The following is an 18,730-nucleotide window of genomic DNA, read 5'->3' as shown; positions in this document are numbered from 1 at the left end:
CATTACAAATACATTATTCACATTTTATTTTCAAGTGCCAAACGATGAGTTGACTGGAAGGAATGGACTCAATTTTTCATATTATTTGTGAGATAAACTTCCAGAACAATATTGCATCCCGAGATTGTGTCACCAAAAGACACCACCACAAACCTCTTTCTTTCCTGGGCCAGTTTCATGGACTTTGGAGGCACAACAGTTGAGATTAAAAAGAGGGGCAAAAATTATTCAACACCTCTGACTGGTAGTATGAAGCCCTAAACTGCACGTTATGAAGAAGATGCAATCACTAGCAAAACACTTTTACAGCTCACCCTGCTATTTGTGGCTCTCTGAATGTATTTCAACCCATGCCCATATTATGATGCTGACATTTGGAGAACGCCCAGATCACTATTATGGGACTATTCTGGACTGGAAATGCATACGATTAGACCCACTTGTATTAGACAGTGACAGCACACAGGAGAGAATAATGCTCTTAGAAATCCTATTATGCTTATGAATTTTTAATCTCCTGATCTGCATCCGTGCACTATAGGTAAGGAGATAAATGTAAACGTCTTGGCCTTGTTTTTAACCCTGTTAGGTTTTAATTGAGAGACGCTAAGCCTTAAAAACTTAACACATACCTCTTACATTTACGACAATGTCGATGATACGCGAGTAGAATTTTTGTGTATGGAGGAGGACCGTTTTGAAAATCTGCACTCGAACATTGAATTACGGCGTTTTTGTGTGATCCCAGAAAATTCGGTCTGGATAAATCTCTACTGGAAACGGGAGCCAAGGCTATAATCTATGATGTCAATAGAGTACAAATGCTCCCTACTAAACCGAAAATGATCTAAGGGCTACCTTTGTGGAACCAGTGACAGCACCGAGCATAAATTTTAAAGGGCACTTCCTCTGCTTTCACTGTGCTTTAAAGTACAATAAAAAATTGATGTTAAAATGAAAAGAGGCAGCCACTAAGTCCTAAGATGCCTTTCCAAGTGCCCCTTGATATGTCCTTCAAGGATCAGACGTTTGTTTTCTGTGACATGTTGCTTCAGAATAGTTGGGCAGGTTCATAAGAATTGTGCAAACAAGCAATTACTGACATTGTCGGACTCCGGTCTACAACACCACTTTGAATTTGTGTCTCCGCAAAACCGCTAACAAATGCATTTATGCACAGAGACATTAGCACACTTTGTACATTTTTCTGTATTTTCTCACTATAATTGTGAAATGAATTGATGCTGTCACATGGTCTGCAATGGAATTTCAAGTGATTGCAGCAGCATGGGGGCTGCAGAGTTTTCTTTTATTAGCCGAGATGAGATTAAGAACATTTGTGATCAATTCTTCTCTTGTGCTTCACACATGACCTCTATTTGACCTTGACAAAAGTTTGTGAATTGGAGATAGCAAATTATTGAACGCCACAAAACTGCAATAAGACTACCTGGGCTAATAATCTTCAACATACTGAAGTGTCTGTGAAATAATTGGACAACATTCAACAAACCTACGTCAAAAGCAACGTAAAAAAATGGAGGGACTTTTGAGTCATTTTGCTTTTTAGATATGATTTGAATGAATAAGTCATCATCAGTGCATGAGATAAAAGTAGATGACAACATTGAAAGAAAAGCAGTGTTATTTAGCAAAATGTTGCTTTTTGGATTATGAGTTTAATAGTCATTGTCCTGGAAATTTTATTTCATCAAACTCTGACTGTGGATGCTCTGATTCAGAAGATTCAAGAGTTTTTTTTTATTCGCCATGTTTGAGCGTGCCAAACAAGGAATTTGACTTCGGTAAATCACAGCCTCTGTTCAACATTTAGGTGACTAACAACAACACTCAGGACATGTGAAAAATGGAAGATATTCTCAAACATCCCCTGATCTTAAACTACCAAGAGGGGAAGGAAAATTCAAAACTCCAGCTAGGAGAAATGAGAAACCTTGAGAAGAGACCACAGATGGGAGGGTCCCTCTTCTAGGATGACCAGGCTGCTATGGATGCAGAGAGGACACATAGTACAAACAGTGTAGACAAAAAAAGGTGTGGAGAGCAGGATGTTATTGCACAGTAATGACTCTGAGACTCTAAGAGTGGTGTGAGTTCATCAGAGCAACAGCCTGGGGGAAGAAGCTGTCTCTGTGTCTGCTGGTTTTAGTGTACAGAGCTCTATAACGCCGTCCGGAGGGGAGTAGTTGAAACAGACTGCAGCCTGGGTGAGAAGGGTCTGTAGAGATGTTACTTGCACGTTTCCTGGTCCTGGACAGGTACAAGTCTTGGATAGATGGGAGGTTGATTCCAATTATCTTTTCTGCAGTCCTTATTGTCCGTTGCAGTCTGTGCTTGTCTTGTTTGGAGGCCGATCCAAACCAGACAGTGATGGAGGTGCAGAGGACAGACTGGATGATGGCAGTGTAGAAGGTCTTCAGCAGCTCCCGCGGCAGGTTGAACTTCTTGAGCTGTTTCAGGAAGTACAGCATCTGCTGGGCCTTCTTCCGGACAGAGTCTATGTGGCCGGTCCATTTCAGGTCTCGAGAGATTGTGGTTCCCAGGAACTTGAAGGTGTCTGTTGAGAGAATAGTATTACTACGGATAGTGAGGGGTGGAAGTGGTGAAGGGCCTCGCCTGAAGTCCACTGTCATCTCCACAGTCTTGAGCGGGTTCAGCTCCAGGTGGTTTTGGCTGCACCAGTGGACCAGCCGCTCCACCTCCTGTCTGTACGCAGTCTCATCACCGTTCTGGATCAGTCCGATGAGAGTGGTGTCGTCTGCATACTTCAGGAGCTTCACATGAGAGTCACCTGCGGAGAAATCATTGGTGTAGAGGGAGAAGAGCAGTGGGGAGAGGACGCACCCCTGAGGGGCTCCAGTATTGGTGGTTCGGGTGTCAGATGTGATGCTCCCCAGCCTCACACGCTGTCTCCTGTTGGTCAGGAAGCTGGCGATCCACTGACAGGTGGAGGCAGGCACCGCGAGCTGGATGAGCTTCTGTTGGAGGATGTCAGGAGCGATGGTGTTGAACGCCGAGCTGAAGTCCACAAACAGAATCCTGGCGTACGTTCCTGGGGTGTCCAGGTGTTGCAGGATGTAGTGCAGTCCCATGTTGACCGCATCATCCACCGACCTGTTTGCCCGGTAGGCAAACTGGAGGGGGTCAAGTAGGGGGCCCGTGACATCCTTCAGGTGGTTCAGCACTAACCTCTCGAAAGATTTTATGACCACATATGTCAGTGCAACAGGTCTATAGTCATTCAGACCTGTGATGGCGGGCTTCTTGGCCACTGGAACAATGGTGGAGCTCTTGAAGCACGAGGGCACCTCACACAGCTCCAGGGAATGATTGAAGGTCCGTGCAAAGGTGGGCGCCAGCTGCTCAGCGCAGACTTTCAAGCAGGAAGGTGACACGCCGTCTGGGCCCGGTGCCTTCCTGATCTTTTGTCTACGGAACATCTGGCGCACTTCCTCCTCACGGATCTGGAGTGCGGGCGCGGCCTCTGCAAGAGAGAGAGTCGGTGACCACAGTGATGGAGGTGTGGACAGAGCAGTTGTGGGGGGAGGTGAGTATGTAGATTGTGCTGCAGGAGGTCCCGTTGTGTGGGAGGACCGATCAAACCTGCAGTAGAACTTGTTTAGCTGGTTAGCAAGCCTTGGGCTCTCCACAGGATGGAGGGTTCGTTTCTTGAAGCCCGTGATGCTCTGCAGACCTTTCCACACTGTTGAGGGATCAGGATTGGCAGAGAGGTGTCTCTTCAGGCTCTCCCCGTATCACCTCCTAGCTTTCCTGACCTCTCGGTTCAGTGTGTTTCTGGTCTGCTTGAACAGGTCCCGGTCACCGCTCCTGTAGGCCTCCTCCTTGACTTTGCGCAGCCTCCTGAGGTTCGGTGTAAACCAAGGTTTGTCGTTGTTGTACGTGCAGAAGGTCTTAGTCTGCACACACAGATACTCACAAAAACCGATGTATGATGTGACAGTGTCAGTGAGTTCATGCAGGTCTGAAGTTGCAGCTTCAAAAACTCTCCAATCGGTGCAGTCAAAGCAGGCTTGGAGGTCCTGCCTTGACTCCACTGTCCACTTCCTCACAGTCCTCACCACAGGCTTAGAAATTTTTAGTTTCTGTCTGTAGGCCGGGATCGGATGAACTAGACAGTGGTCCGAGAGTCCTAAAGCTGCACGAGCCACAGAGTAGTATGCATCCTTAATTACGGTGTAGCAGTGGTCCAGTGTCTGTGCCTCTCTGGTGGGACACGTTATGTGCTGTCTGTATCTGGGGAGTTCATGTGCGAGGTTCGCCCTGTTAAGATCACCCAGAACAATGATTAGTGAATTTGGTAGACGTTTCTCCATGTCTGTCACCTGGTCACCCAGCATCTGCGTGGCTTCACTCGCACGTGCGTGTGGTGGAATGTAAACAGCCGCCATGACGATCGAGGTGAACTCCCGTGGTGAATAGAACGGCCGGCAGTTTATGAAAAGTGTTTCTAGGAGAGGGCTGCAAAACTCTTTCAACACCATGACAATCAGTACACCAACGTTCATAAATGTAGAAACAGAGACCACCTCCCTTTGATTTTCCGGAGAGCTCCGCGCTGCGATCTGCACGCGTTAGCCGAAACCCAGCTAATTCCATGGCGTGGTGGGGGGTTCGTTCACTAAGCCACGTTTCAACAAAACACAGCGCGGCGGATCTGCTGAAGTCCGTGTTCCTTGAAGTGAGGAGCAGCAGTTCGTCCACCTTGTTCGCCAGGGAGCGGACATTCGCCAGATAAATTGACGGTCGGGCAGAACAGAACCCTCTCTGCCTCAGCTTTACGAGGGCTCCGGCTCGTTTTCCGCGTCGCCGCCGTCGCGCTAGCTTGTATAGCACCGCCGCTCCGGCTAAAATCTCCTACAAACAGTCTGAATCAGAGAGAACAGGAGAGAAAATACCACAAGAAGACCGACCGATGTTTAACAGTGCTTCTCTAGTAAAAGTGATCCGGATGGACAGCAGAAGACACAGAAAACACACAAAATAAGACAAAGAAACAGAGAGCCACTCACCGTGGCGGCCATCCGCGGCGCCATCATGACGTCATGATGAATGACGCAAGAATGCATGCATGAAAAATTGGTGGTCGCCAATTTGGTTTAGTAGCTACAAGCCAATATTGGCAAGTTCAGAGTGGTGGTAGCTTAAGTCAAAGGTCACATTAGTATATGATCCACCTAATCTTTATACCAAGTTCAATTTTCAAATGATCCCTATGCCCCCTCCCCTTTGCTCTCTGTCAAAGTGATACCTTGTCACCCTTTTTACCGTTGTCACAGTTCTCCGTGTTTGGCACCTCTGGGCGCAATGTGAACTTGCATAATATTATGAAAGCACTCAGGAGGTTGGCGACATGATGTAATAAAGTGTAAGAGGCTGTCACATAAACTTAAGGGCTTGTATGTTTTCCTCTGATGCTCATTCTTAGTAAAGACAAAGCAGCAATGAAAACGGAGTGCTATACACATTTTATACGTACATAATTCAATACATATAATGTGGATAAATACGCAGCTAAAAACTTGGGTCAGCCGTTGTAACACTATTTTATTGAATTGACCAGCAAGAATAACTCACAGTTGCCATTGACACACCTCAATCAGGGAAAGTCTAAATCACGTGCTGGGTGCTAATGTACGCCAGTCAGCCAGCCAGCCTGCCAACCAGCCTGACAGCCAGCCTGCCTTATGTTTACAATCAAAGCACAATCAATGCACTCACTTTTATAGCACTATTACAAGTGCAATGAATTCTGTGGTGAAAGCAGTAGGTAACTAATGAGAGCTGGGAGAAACAATTAAAGGAGTAAAGTTGAGAGCAGCCAAAGAGTTTTGTAACTATGCTGAGATGTTATGGCAATTAATATGTCTAACGTTACATTTGAATGTATGAATATTAATGAACCACTAGAACAAAGCACCTTTTACTCCTGCAATACAATAAATGCAATAAATAAATAAAAAGTCAATGAATAACATTTAGAAACTGTTATAGGATAAAGAAATAAAAAGTGGGTGTAACAAAAGTGTAAACACAAAGTTCCCGCGATGCAGCGTCTCAATAGGAATGTCATTTTTTCGATTTGCACACAGCTGTGATTCAACTCAACTTTCACTCTCTGAAGAAATCATTTGGCCTCCAGGTTTGAGCACAGTGGAGGCGTGACAGCAATTAGAGCGTGATTATATGGGCTTTTTCCTAGTGTGTCGGGATGGAGAAATAGTTGGCATAACTTGAGGCAAAGGCGAGAACCATTATCAGAGGATGAAGAAGGGTTAATGTGGGAGGGAGGGTGTGTTGAACAGAAAGAGGTTAAACGTGGAACGGCAAGCGTAAAGGTACATAGCAAAGGCTAAGGGGAGAAATCCAATGTACAAGGTCACAAAGAGTTAATTGCTTACAACTTGCAAAGGGGAAAGGTCTTGAAGAAAAAAGACACACCAAAGCTTATGACAAGAGGTAAACTGCAAATGGTGGCCACCAGTACAGAGATGGGCTTCATTTAAATGGAGGAAAGTGTGTGAGTAATGGAAGTGATGGGGAAAAAGGGAAAGCAGTTAAATACTTTCTTTTTACAACCAGATGCTGACCGGTGCATGATTACATAGTTAAAAGTTTCTTTCGTGCTTCTGATTTTTTATGAGTCAATCTTATGCATTTGGATACACCATTTTTTTGTGCGTGTTTAACTGAGATGTTGGTGGGACTGAGCTAAACAACAAATGAAGACACTGCAGTTTGGTTGCCATGTGTTTAATTGTATTCATAAGTATAGAATGCAAACTTTATTTACAAAAAGTTAAGTCAATCTCTACACGGACTGTAGATCCATAACAAACGCAAAAGTGCATTGTGTTCTAATAATAATAATAATAATAATAATAATAATAATAATAATAATAATAATATATATATATATATAATTAATATAATTTATAGTAAGAACAAAAATAGACATTCATCTCTAAATTCATTAATAAAGTATAATAAAAATCTAATTTACGGTGTTCCTATTCCAAAAGAAAAACAACTAAACCCTAGCTAAGGAATCTCTGATCAGCAAATATCACTTGAGTTTTAATAGCTGTGTCCTTGTGACCTTTAAGGGACACTTGTGCGAGACCTATTTTTCCAACATGAATGAGGCCAGCGACCCGAAGCGCGCACATCTGTGCAGCTTGTTGTAATGTCGACTACGTGTTTGCCCTCCTGTGCCAGTGAGGGAGCTTGATTGGCCTGTAGTCACACACCATAATGCATGACATTGCTACTGTTCTATTCACAGCACTTTATTGTTGATTTAAAGTCTTTCCTTGTATATGATGTTGGAAAAAACATTCAAAAGATGGAAGGCAGCCTTCATTTTTCTCTTTACACTGGGAGCCGTGTGATATCCACCTCCGTCGACGTTTGTGCTGCCACTAGTACTCTGATGAACATTGCATTTTTGGAATAAGAATTAAATAGAATAATTGCCATAGCACGTATTTCTCTGTTCTTTTAAAGAAAACAAACAAGCAAAGAAAACATATTGGTCAGGGAGAGCAACTGACTGTTGTCATCTGCTTCATTCATGCTTCACAATGACTGGCTCTCTGGGCTCCGCTGTCTTACTTGTAACCTCCAATGGCACTTACAAAGATGTGTATAGCTGGCACCCTTTATTATTTCCGAAGGCCAACCTCAGCTCTGCCTGCACTGCCACAACAATTAACTGTGGTCATTTTACACCGAGTTGTATTATGTCCTGTATGTTCATTATGGGGTGAACAGGCATCCTGCCAGATTCTGCTTGTCGCTGCATCCCAGTCGGGAGAAGTTTGGCAATCAATTTCATTTGGACTGTAACAGCAAGTCATAATTGAGCCATGATTAGAGCCGGTCTATCAATAATTGGGGCTATGCCATTCTGAACCTGTGTGGTGGTCTGTTGAACTACGTCCAGGTTGTCCTGAGATTTCAAGAACATTCAGTAGTTATGGTGGTGAAGATGGAAAAAGAAAAATGGAGTTTTTCTCCATTTGGAGTTGCTGCGAGATGCAGTATTTCTTTTTCACACCAGGAGGAACTGGTACCATATTGCATCATGTTGACTTTCAGCACCACAGGTGAGACAACTTCACCTTCTCCATCAGACGTGAGAAAATAGCAGCAAGTGAAGATGGAGCTTTTGGCACAGAACTTTAAAAAGACTACAGTAGTAAAGTGACTACTGCATCTGATTTAAAATATCTTTATTTAACCCAGGCACACATCCCATGACGCACCACCCAACAAAAATCGGGAAATATTGATCTCTTATCTCAGTTTAGGCAAACACAAAGCTGATACAAGGCATGCTGGGTTGGAATCACTCAAATTCAACATGTTTAATACCATGACTAACAAAAGCACCTGCTGTTGCCAACTGTTAGCGGCACGCTGTGAAATTCATGACATGCAACAACTTGCCCTTTAAATGTACAGCAAAGAGTTCAAACGTCCACTGACCTTTTCCAACCTTGCCTAAAATTATGTTGTGAAGTGTTTTTCACCAGAGCGGTGAACTCAAGCAATAAAGCACAAACAATCAACCAGCTAGCAAACAAATTCAGCCCCGCTCCCTTTCACTTCAGCCTATTATGATAATGACAAATACAATTTGCATTTTCTCCGTCTAAAAGCATCATTTTGTCCTGAATAATGTATTGTCTGATAAAAGGACGGTATTGCGATGCATGGAGAAGTCTTCCAATGCCATCAGAAAATGATCAATAATGATGCATGATACACTATTCGTTCCAATGTCCACCCAAGAACAGAATGATTTCTTATTTTGCATGCCTACCAGTTTTAAGCTTCAAATCTCAGCTCTGATCCTCCTGTTTGGTGGTTTGCATGTTCTCTCGGTGCTTGCGTGGGTAGTTTGGCTTCCTTCCCCATTCCGACATGTTATTTGAAAACTCTCAATTGTCCACGGGGCTGAATGGAAGTGTGAATTGTCTATATGTGTTCCTGAGATTGGCTGGCAACCAGTCTCGTCGACCCAACGTCTGCTGGAATAGACTTGGGCTAACCTAATGACTCAATCCTAGATAAAAATTCAATAGATGGATGCTTAGCAACACTGGAGAATACTGAACTACTTGTGTCTTAAAGGCCCAGAGATATCCCTTTTTTTTTTTTCAATTAGAACGGAATTTGATAGAATGTATAAAGAGAACACATTTGCCGCATTGGAAATTAAAAATGGACACCGATTACTAAGAATAAAGCTAAAATTAAATGCCAGTTTATCGATCGGGTTCCGCACGCAGCCACACTGGTGGCGCCATTACTGTGACGTCACAAGTTGTGCATCCGGATCTCAACAAACCCAAACAACATGGCAGATGATAGCGACAGCTCTGTTTCTAGCGGCAATATTAACATCATTTTATCCGATTCAGAATCCTCTTTTGACGCAGAATATGATGAATCTAGCAGTTCACTTGGGCTGAGCTGAGCACGTTTTCTGAGATGTGCCTCTCCCGTCACTCTGGTTGGGTTGGCATAGTAAAAGGTTCTCTAGGGGGCTTCAGAGTGCCGAGTTGACCACGGCGCATGAAGAAATGACCATCTACAGCGTTTGGTTTAGGTTTAAATCGCATTTTTAATTTTATTGCTTAAATCACATTTTCTCGACGAGCTGAGCACATTTTCTGATTTGTGCCTCTCCCGTCACTGTGGTTAGGTTGGCATAGAAAAAAGTGCTCTTGGGGGCTTTAGAGTGCCGAGTTGACCAGGACACATGAAGAAATGACCAACTGCAACGTTGGGTTTAGGTTTTTTGCGCTTTTTAAATTTTATTGCTTAAATCTCATTTTCTCGACGAGCTGAGCACGTTTTCTGAATTGTGCCTCACTGTGGTTAGAAGGAGGCGGCTCGGTGCAGTCAAACTCGTCTGCGCGGCAAATTTAAATTATATTTTTCAGAGCAACAGCTTCCTTTTCGTTGTTTCGATCATCAATATATATTTATAAGCCCATAAGCTAACTAAAACCGATTTATACATATACCGGTGTCTCTGGGCCTTTAAATGTCTTATTTCATTGTAAAACAGACCCCTAGTGATTAAAAAGGAAACTGTTTTGTAACAGAGATTTCTCGGAAGACAAAAAAAAACCTTTTCAATACTGTCTACTGAGACAGTGTAGGATAAGTGGAAAAATCTGAGTGAATTTGAAAAAACGTCAGAGTACAAAGGTGAAACGAAAAGTGCTCCCAAGAAGCTGCCGTCTTCCTCTTTTGTGCTGCTGTTGTCTCTGACTGAAGGTGTTTATATTTTTGTGTGCCTCAGTAGGATGAGGATGTATGCAGATAGATGTTCCCGTGTCACGCCTGCATGAGACACTAATTGCATATGATTCATGGTTGTTTTGTTTTACGTTACATTGGCTTGTTTTTGCATCCTTTCCTCCCATTAGTTTGTTTACCGGCATTGTTTTTACACGGACAGATGGTTTGTTTGTTATCGACACAAGTTGGATCACCTGAATAAAGTTTTCCTGCATGAATTTAACATGATCACTAAGACCTTGTCTCCTGCTTACTTACGTTAGCGTGTATATTGGTATTTCCATTTTCCCTGAGGTTGTTTGCTTTTAGAGCATGTCAATTTATGGAAAACAACATTTGTAACCGCCAATAAATGTTTGCCTGATTTAATATCCACTCTGAAGTGAAAACTCATGCCTTGAGTGACAGTGTCAAAGGGGTATTGCTTTTTTACAATATATAGTAACCTAAAGGTTTTTCTATTATATTTCATTTTATCCTTGTCATCTACTATAGTTATAGAATACAGACACAATTTAGTACGACTCATAGTAAAACAAAGTTTAAAATAAATATTTCATCCGTAGTGTATGGTTAACAATTGATGTTTCTTAAAATATTTTATTTTAGTTTTTGTTTTGTTTGGTAACTGCGAGAACATTTTTTAAAAGTCAGATATTAATTTATTTGAAAACGCATTGCTGCCATTTTGTTCTAACTACGGAATTGTTTTATTTTTTTTCCACATTTTTGGGAATCTCACCCTGCATTGCAACTGATAATGTTTGTGTTTTCCTCTACTCATTATAACTCATTCAATACTTTAGCAATGTTGACACGGATTGGGTCGTTCCAAACATCAAACATGACAGGAATCCCTCTTTAACAAGGCAGTACATGTTTTTGGTTAAAATAAACTCCATGACCATAAATGAGCAGATCCCAGGATGCTCTTCACCATTGATCCCTTTCCTGGTTATTGTTTTGGTTCAATTTTAAATCCATCTGCTGTGTGCTTCTATTTGCTAGTTAATGCAAAGCCTTGTCCTCGCTTGCTGCGGCGGCGGCGGTGGCGGCATCCAACAAAATCAAATTCCCTATGATGGCTGTTGTAACAACGTGACAGGCAAGCGGTGAAAAAGCTTTATAAACAAAAAAATTGATACACCGTCGAGCTGGGCTTTGTTGGCCGCCTCTGAAGCCACGGAGTCCAGAAAGAATGTAACTTTATATTGTTGCTGGTATAACTGTCAGAGGACAGTTGTAAACAAAACGGCACTTCCGGCGACGCTACTCCATCATCTCATCCGAGTCTGCAAATGATAAATCTATTCATCTGCCATTCCCAATTGAATTGAATTCAGACACGCTTTTCTGGTGTAGAAATTTGTGGAGTTCTCCTCAGTTCTTCATGGGGCCAGATGGGAATCCGGAGTCCTCCAGATGGGAGCGATTTGGAAGAAAATCCGATGATGGCAGGAATGATCACAGCGAGCCAGAAGACTTGTTGGCTTTAATTATGCTGCTTAGATCATGGCCTGAGCTTTGTGCTCCTTTATCAGCCAACCCACATTGTTTCTTTCTTCTCACCAGGTTGCATCTCGTTCTTAACACTCACCAGATACACAAGCTGACGCTTATATTCTTAGTCACGCTCCTTGTCTGCTCTTCAATGACAAGTAGATAGGGCATGGATACGTCTGAACCAGTACACTTTTTTTTTTTTTTTTTTAATTTTTAACCAAAGTGTCTTCCCTTAAAAGTGACACCTCAAATGGGCAAATGTATTGGGACACCTCACTATATCACCTGCTGTGCAAGAAGTTGATGCATAAGTATGGTACAAAATGACGCCAGGACTTGTTTTGTTTTTTTGCAAGAGGTTGATAATTGAGTTTAATCTTCCATGTATCCCTCAAATAGATTATCTCTGACATAAAGCCATTTGGTTTAAAGTTATTATAGTGTTTAATTTTTTTTTTTTTTTTGGTGGGTTGTCAAAAATGACCCCAGGCATTTTCTATGGAATATTGGTGGTTAAACCCTACGAACCTTTGAATTTTGTTGTTGTTGGGACTGCCAGGTATACTTTTGGTGATGAACCACTGAAGTTCTTCCACATCAGTATCATCCAAGCACACTTTGGAGTGAGACAAGCTTGAGATAACTTCTAGCACTTGATTCAGCTGGAACTAATGCAACTAGCCCAAAACCTTGTTGATTAATTAGTTGTTTTAAGAATATGAGTCAATATCTCAATCCGCCTTTAATTGCTTTAAGGAAATATCATTTGGTTATCTGGCCACAAGGCGTGATGTCATTTCAGGCTCCCTCGACTCATATAGGCATTCTCTCAGATGAATGTAGCTGCTTTCTCGAGACACCACCCCGACTTGGCGGACCTGCTGTAAATCGATGGGCTCTCGCTATTGCCCTTCTTCATGCTGCATGGCTTGAGCTGGCTTAGTCCCAGCTCTCTGTGATCCTTCAAGTAGCTACTATGGGGCAGAATTTGGAGAAGCCTGTGTTGGCTGTCCCATTGGCTTCTTTTAAAATCATCTAACATAGGATGATTAGTACCTTCAGATCTACAGGCTTACAGACGAGATCAGGGGATATGATCACCTGTGCACTCTCTAAGCTCTGTGCTGGCCTTCACAACCAACTGACATGACTGTAATTTCTTGAGAATTATTTTTTTTTTTGCCATTAAAATGTGGTGGTTTTGCAAAGCCCACAAAGGAAGGCCTGCGCAGGAATTCAAACCCAGAGAATTGATTTGTATTCATCTTCGGGGCCGAGACAATGCTGAGAGGTCACCGTTGAATAGATTTGATGCAGTCGCTTCTCCTGCTGCAGAATGAATTTGAGGAAACCTTTCGATCACAACTGCCACCACTCACTCTGGTAATGATGCTGGGCTTCATTAAGAAGCTCATTAAGTCCCGTCGTTAAGCAGCAGGGCTGTTAAGGCTTTGATTGGTAATGGCTCTTCATTCAGGGGCAAGAGAAACCAGACATCCCAGGAGGTTCTGGCTGGTCCAGTGCACTTTTATTGAAGATGGAGGATGAGGCAATTTTAGCAAAAAACATCAAGTCAACGTATATGATTTGCCTTCGTGGTGGAGTGAGGGCCCGAAAATGATGTGGCAGGCCGCATCTGGCCCCCGGGCCTTGAGTTGGACTCTTGATCTAAACAGCAACATCACTATGTTTGGGTCGACCAAAGTACAGTGAGAGATGGACTATAAAATGACATTTTTGGGAAAATGAATGAATGAAACAAATCCCAAGCTATCAGTTTTCACTTTAATGCAAGTGAGTTTGCTGCAAGATAGTGTGAGGGATTGATTCTGCACCAGAACTTCTGTAGGTGTCCACTGATGGGGAACAAGGCGAAGAAAAGAGAGATTGGACGATAGCTTTTACTGACAAGGTGCTGTCACGGGCCATTGGTGAGTGTTGAGGTGAGATAGCCATTGTAGACCCGGGAAGTCATTGGGCAATGGTGATAATTGATGATTATGAGAGATCGAATCCAAAACAAATAGGCAGCTACACACAATCCATTTAAACAATCAACAGTCAATTATGGGCTATTCTATGTTGAGTCGAACTGGGGACAGGAAGTACAAATTAGCCAGCAAAAATGTCTGGCCACTCTTTAATTGCAAAACATCATTTGATTACTGCAGACATAAGCTTTGGAAGATATTTTGCATTCCGTGTTGGAGGAAACTTATTTTTTGTATTTCTATATATGGCTCGCATGCTTATGTGAGTGCTGACGTGGAATATGATCATTCATAGGGATGACATGTTTCAGTGCAATCTGTCTACAACAGAATCTGTGCCATAAATATTGAGTTGATGTAGGTGGAGTGTGGGTTCCAGAAAACATAGCCGTGGTGATGATGAGACCCATGTTCAGAAAATAGATTATTAGTCAGCAGTGACACAATGTGAACAAATGTCTGGCGCACCTGACAGAGTAGCTGCCTGGGATGCAGTGATGACTGTTTGGGACAAAAAATACTTGTAATATTTGGAAACTCGGGCCCGGGTTGATCTAACTAGTCTAGTTATAAATGAATACTACTTCTTTTTTTTTCCTCCTCTTTGTCACGGATCGGATGGAACATGGAGCAGGGCGACCAAGTGCAGCTTGGACCAGGGTTTATTGAGGGAAAAGGGAAATGGAAGGAGGCATCGAGGGAAACAGACGAGAACTGGCAAACTAATAACATGAGAGACTGACCGACAGGGATTGCAAACAGAAACAGACTAGAAACAGACTCGAAACAGACAGGAACCACAAGGACAGCAAACGGGACGACATCGACGATCCGACAGGGAGTGAGGGGCAGACAGGACTTATATACACGACAGGTAACGAGAGGCAGGTGGGAATAATCACACTGATCATGGGCACACAGGAGGGGAGGAGCGAGCACACAGACACACGAACAGAACTATGACACGATCGGGGATGAGTCCTGACACTTTTGTGTTTGTTCAATGAATTAAAAAAAATATATAAATATATAGCATATACATGATAAAAATATATATATATAAAATATAAAATGAAAAATAAATTGTAATATAAAGTTTACATTGCTGCTTGAGATGAAATATTTGTAATTTAATTCTGATAGCGGTCTGCAGTACTTGTCTAGACAGACTTGCCCGGACAGAAAAATGATCATGCACGTTTGTCCTTTGCACAGAATGCTACGTAAGACTGGTACATGTACCAGATGTGATTTCATCAGGACGTTCTATGTTTGAAATTTGTGTTTTGAATTGTGAATACCATCCTGGAACAACTGCAAGAGGCTGCCTTGTCCTAATCTGACCAAGAGGATTATCTGTTTTTCCTCCAATTCAATTTCGTCATACATAGTATGCAAGCTTTCTTTATTTTGTTTTTTCAATGTGAATAGTCACATTCTGTGAAATTCTCATGTGATGCATTCAACCATCTTCTTTTTTTTGGGTGAAAATGCACAAGATGAATTCCAGTGGTCTTCATTGTGCAACGTATCATAGCAAAAAATACCTAAGGCTACCTCCATACATTTCAAAATGTAAATGGTGATTCAAAACAACCACTCCATTTATTATTTTTTATTTTTTTATAAGTACTGTTGCCATGCAACATGATGGACTTTCCACATGAGTTGCACATTGATACTTTCTGGCCACAGGTATGCCACTAATGTGCCCATACTGTGATTGAATGTGTGGATGATGTTGGTGAGGGTAAAGTGTTCCCTGAGATTGCTTTCAGCAGACGCCCTGGCCTGGCTGCTCCGTTCCGCTCCAATCCCACTAGGAGTTAATCTAATAAAACTCAACAGAAGGCTGAGATCGATACAGTTTGTCCCTCTGCCGTGCTCCCCGGACTCATCACTATACATTCCTATTAGTTAGGGAGTAATTGATTGGTCGACTGTTCATTATTCCTTTGATTTGGAGTTTTCATTAAAATGCCAGGGCACTCCATACGCATTTGCTGGTAATTTTCTACACTCAGTAGCTGCTTGGATGTAAAAAAAAAAAAAAAAAAAAAAAAGGTAATAAGGGGGGACGGCATGTGCTGTCAATAACACTGAAATGAAACTTTATGAACAAAAAGAGGAGCATGGCCATGCAAAGAAATTGTGTTTGTGAGAAATGTAAGTCTTGTGCATTATATATTTATTTCTGTATTTAATATATTTACTGGATAACAAGTAAAGAAGTGTTTATTCTTGTATTTTGTTTTTCTTGTCTATCTTCTCCCTCCTAGCTCCACACTGACATGGACCGGAATGACGGCCGCACTAAGTATGTCCTACGTGGCGAGGGGGCTGGCTCTGTCTTTGTGATCGATGAGAAGACAGGTAACATCCACGTCACCAAGCCACTGGACCGCGAGGAGAAGGATGAGTACCGTCTCATTGCCACGGCTACCGACAGGCAGACGGACCGTGCCCTCGAGCCCTCGTCACAATTCATAATTCGGGTGCAGGACATCAACGACAACCCGCCTGTCTTTGACGAAGGGCCCTACAGCGCCACTGTGCCTGAGATGGCAAATATAGGTACTCCTTTCTTTTCTTTTTTTTTCATGCAGTCTGTCAAAAAATAACACACATTTTGAGTGGTCGCCTTGGTTCCTTCATTATTTTGTTTTTTGCTTCTCTTCGCCAGTCACGATAACCAACATATCTTCCTTCTTCCAATTAAAACAATAACAATAACTGCCGTTGTCATTGTACTTTGCGATATTGTTGCCTCTGTCTGGTTCCCACACGTGAGATGAAACTTTAATACTATTATGGAAAAATATAAGCTATAAAGTTCCAAATGTGCATATTTGAGCTCTGAGATTTAATGTTTTGCAGTCGTAGAGCAATCATCCAAAACCATTTTCTAACTTAAATTGAGCTGTACAAGTTCCAGTGATCACTTGAGCCTGTACAGGTAACTGTGCAATAAGACAAAATATGCAATTTTCACTGTCCCAACTTCTCCTGAAGATGAGCAGTGCGCCTCTAATCTCTTTCTAATTTGACAGTTCTTCGTGTTCAGGTCCTGCATAATGTCACACTGCCATTTTTGCAGTTTCCAAGCAGCCTGAACCTCTCTGGACTTTCTCTACTCATTATTAAATGGAGCCTCTTTTTAAAGGAAAGGAGACGCCAATGTCATTGGCCAGAATTCCGACCTACCTTGACCCTGCTTACAAATAATATATTCCACAAACTAATAATAATTCTGCTCCAGTTCATCCCCTGTTGCAAGGCGCTGTGCTTTTGCATATTAACCCAAGAAAAAAAAAACGGCCTCACCCAGCTGTGCCGTTACCCTTTTACATGATATTAAAGCCTCTAGCAAAGTTTGTTAAACAATATACTGACTTGGATATTTTCCATCTTACAAAATACAGTAACCCATCCTCCGTCTTTATTTTTTTGGCGCCATATAATTTAATTGCATTCAAGGCAGAGTGGTGATGTCGTGGTTTGCGCGTCTCTCTCACAGTTAAGTGGTACTTGGATTGGTTTTTTTTTTTAGTATAATTTGACTTCCGCCCCATATTTATGTGAGGTGCGTAGAAAACTTGTTTATACTTGTGAATATAAACGTGAATGGCCTAAATAGTCTGCTTGGTGAGAGGCTTCAGCTCACTTAGGAATCTAATGAGGACAAGCAGAATGGCAAATAGATGGATTGACTGATGAAATGTTAATTCAATTTACTGCCCGGTAGGGGGGAAAAAAAATGTTTTCACTTGCAATGTACTGACACGGACATGTCAAAGCCAAAGTGACCTATTAATATTTCCTTGACCGCTAAAGGATCATGTAAAATATGACAAACGTACTTGGCATAGAAATGAAGAGACCAGGTGAGAGATAGGAGAAATATTTTGCACTGAAATTGCTGAGACATTTGGTGTGACAGGAACCGTTTTGAAATTGTAATTCCAAACGTGGCTGCAGAGAACCTTTAAATACTAAAAGTATTGTCATCTACATTTAAACTCCATTCTGCCGAAGTTCTACTCTGAGGGAACAATCTGGCAGTCTAAAATGTCATCATTTTAAGTGAGATTATTATTATTATTGTTTTAAATCTCACCTTTAGCCTTTGCAAACTGCCTGAATATTTTCGTACATGTAAAAGCGGTTTTCATTCACATTTTTCTATTTTTGTGCCCAGTCCAAGTCCAGCGTAAAGAGCTGTCCCTATTTTTATATATTATTATTATTATAAGATTGTTATTATTTATTTAGACGAGCTAAAAGCAGTTCTAAGTTGTGGCATAAGTGGTGCATATTGATTTTGGTAGATTTGAACTAGAAAAAACAGGCAGATCGATTATGAATAGTGTTAGGTTACGGATTTTAGTTATTGATCTGACTCCAAATTGCGATCAACACTTAACACATAAATTGCTATGTCCTAATCCACACACTGGCGCACCTGACAATTTTGCGAGTTCGTTCTGTCAAAGAGAAGACCAGTAGATCAATCAGACCAAATTTACCAATTGTTTATTCCTGACAAAGCGCACTAATACAGGCCTGGGTCCCGGGTCCCTCACACTAAAGCTCGTGCGTTTTTGTGACCACCAAAAGATGACACATTCTTCCGGGTTGCCCAGTTTTGAAGAAACACAATATGAATATTAAAGCATGCAAAATATTGTGAGATGATTGATCGATGGCCATCTCCTCCCCGTCCAGGTGTTGCTGAGGTCAGGCGGTTGGGTTTTCGCCGCGAAGCCCGGCCACATAGACGTGCTGTTGTTCTCGTTTCTCACCGACCTTGAGGTGTTCTCGTCTGGTACTCCCTATCTGGGTCTATTCCACAACACTTCGAAAAAAACAAGTTCACGCAG

The 18,730-nt window shown here is 42.1% G+C and overlaps 1 protein-coding gene across 4 annotated transcripts in view; it reads left to right on the top strand.

Moving 5' to 3' along the window:
* cdh24b (cadherin 24, type 2b) overlaps window positions 1–18,730 on the top strand; it is a 111,505-nt gene that overhangs the window by 45,430 nt on the left and 47,345 nt on the right. For all 4 annotated transcript variants that reach the window (XM_088396420.1, XM_088396419.1, XM_088396415.1 and 1 more), the window contains exon 4: window positions 16,130–16,424. In XM_088396420.1, coding sequence (XP_088252546.1) covers window positions 16,130–16,424 — 295 coding nt within the window. The remainder of the gene's footprint in view (window positions 1–16,129; window positions 16,425–18,730) is intronic.

The sequence above is a fragment of the Syngnathus floridae genome, chromosome 14, assembly GCF_059516105.1.
Source record: "Syngnathus floridae isolate MCC-2025c chromosome 14, RoL_Sflo_1.0, whole genome shotgun sequence".
Taxonomy (NCBI): domain Eukaryota; kingdom Metazoa; phylum Chordata; class Actinopteri; order Syngnathiformes; family Syngnathidae; genus Syngnathus; species Syngnathus floridae.
Note: the sequence above shows the minus strand (reverse complement) of the source record. Positions and strands in the feature narration are given on the sequence as shown.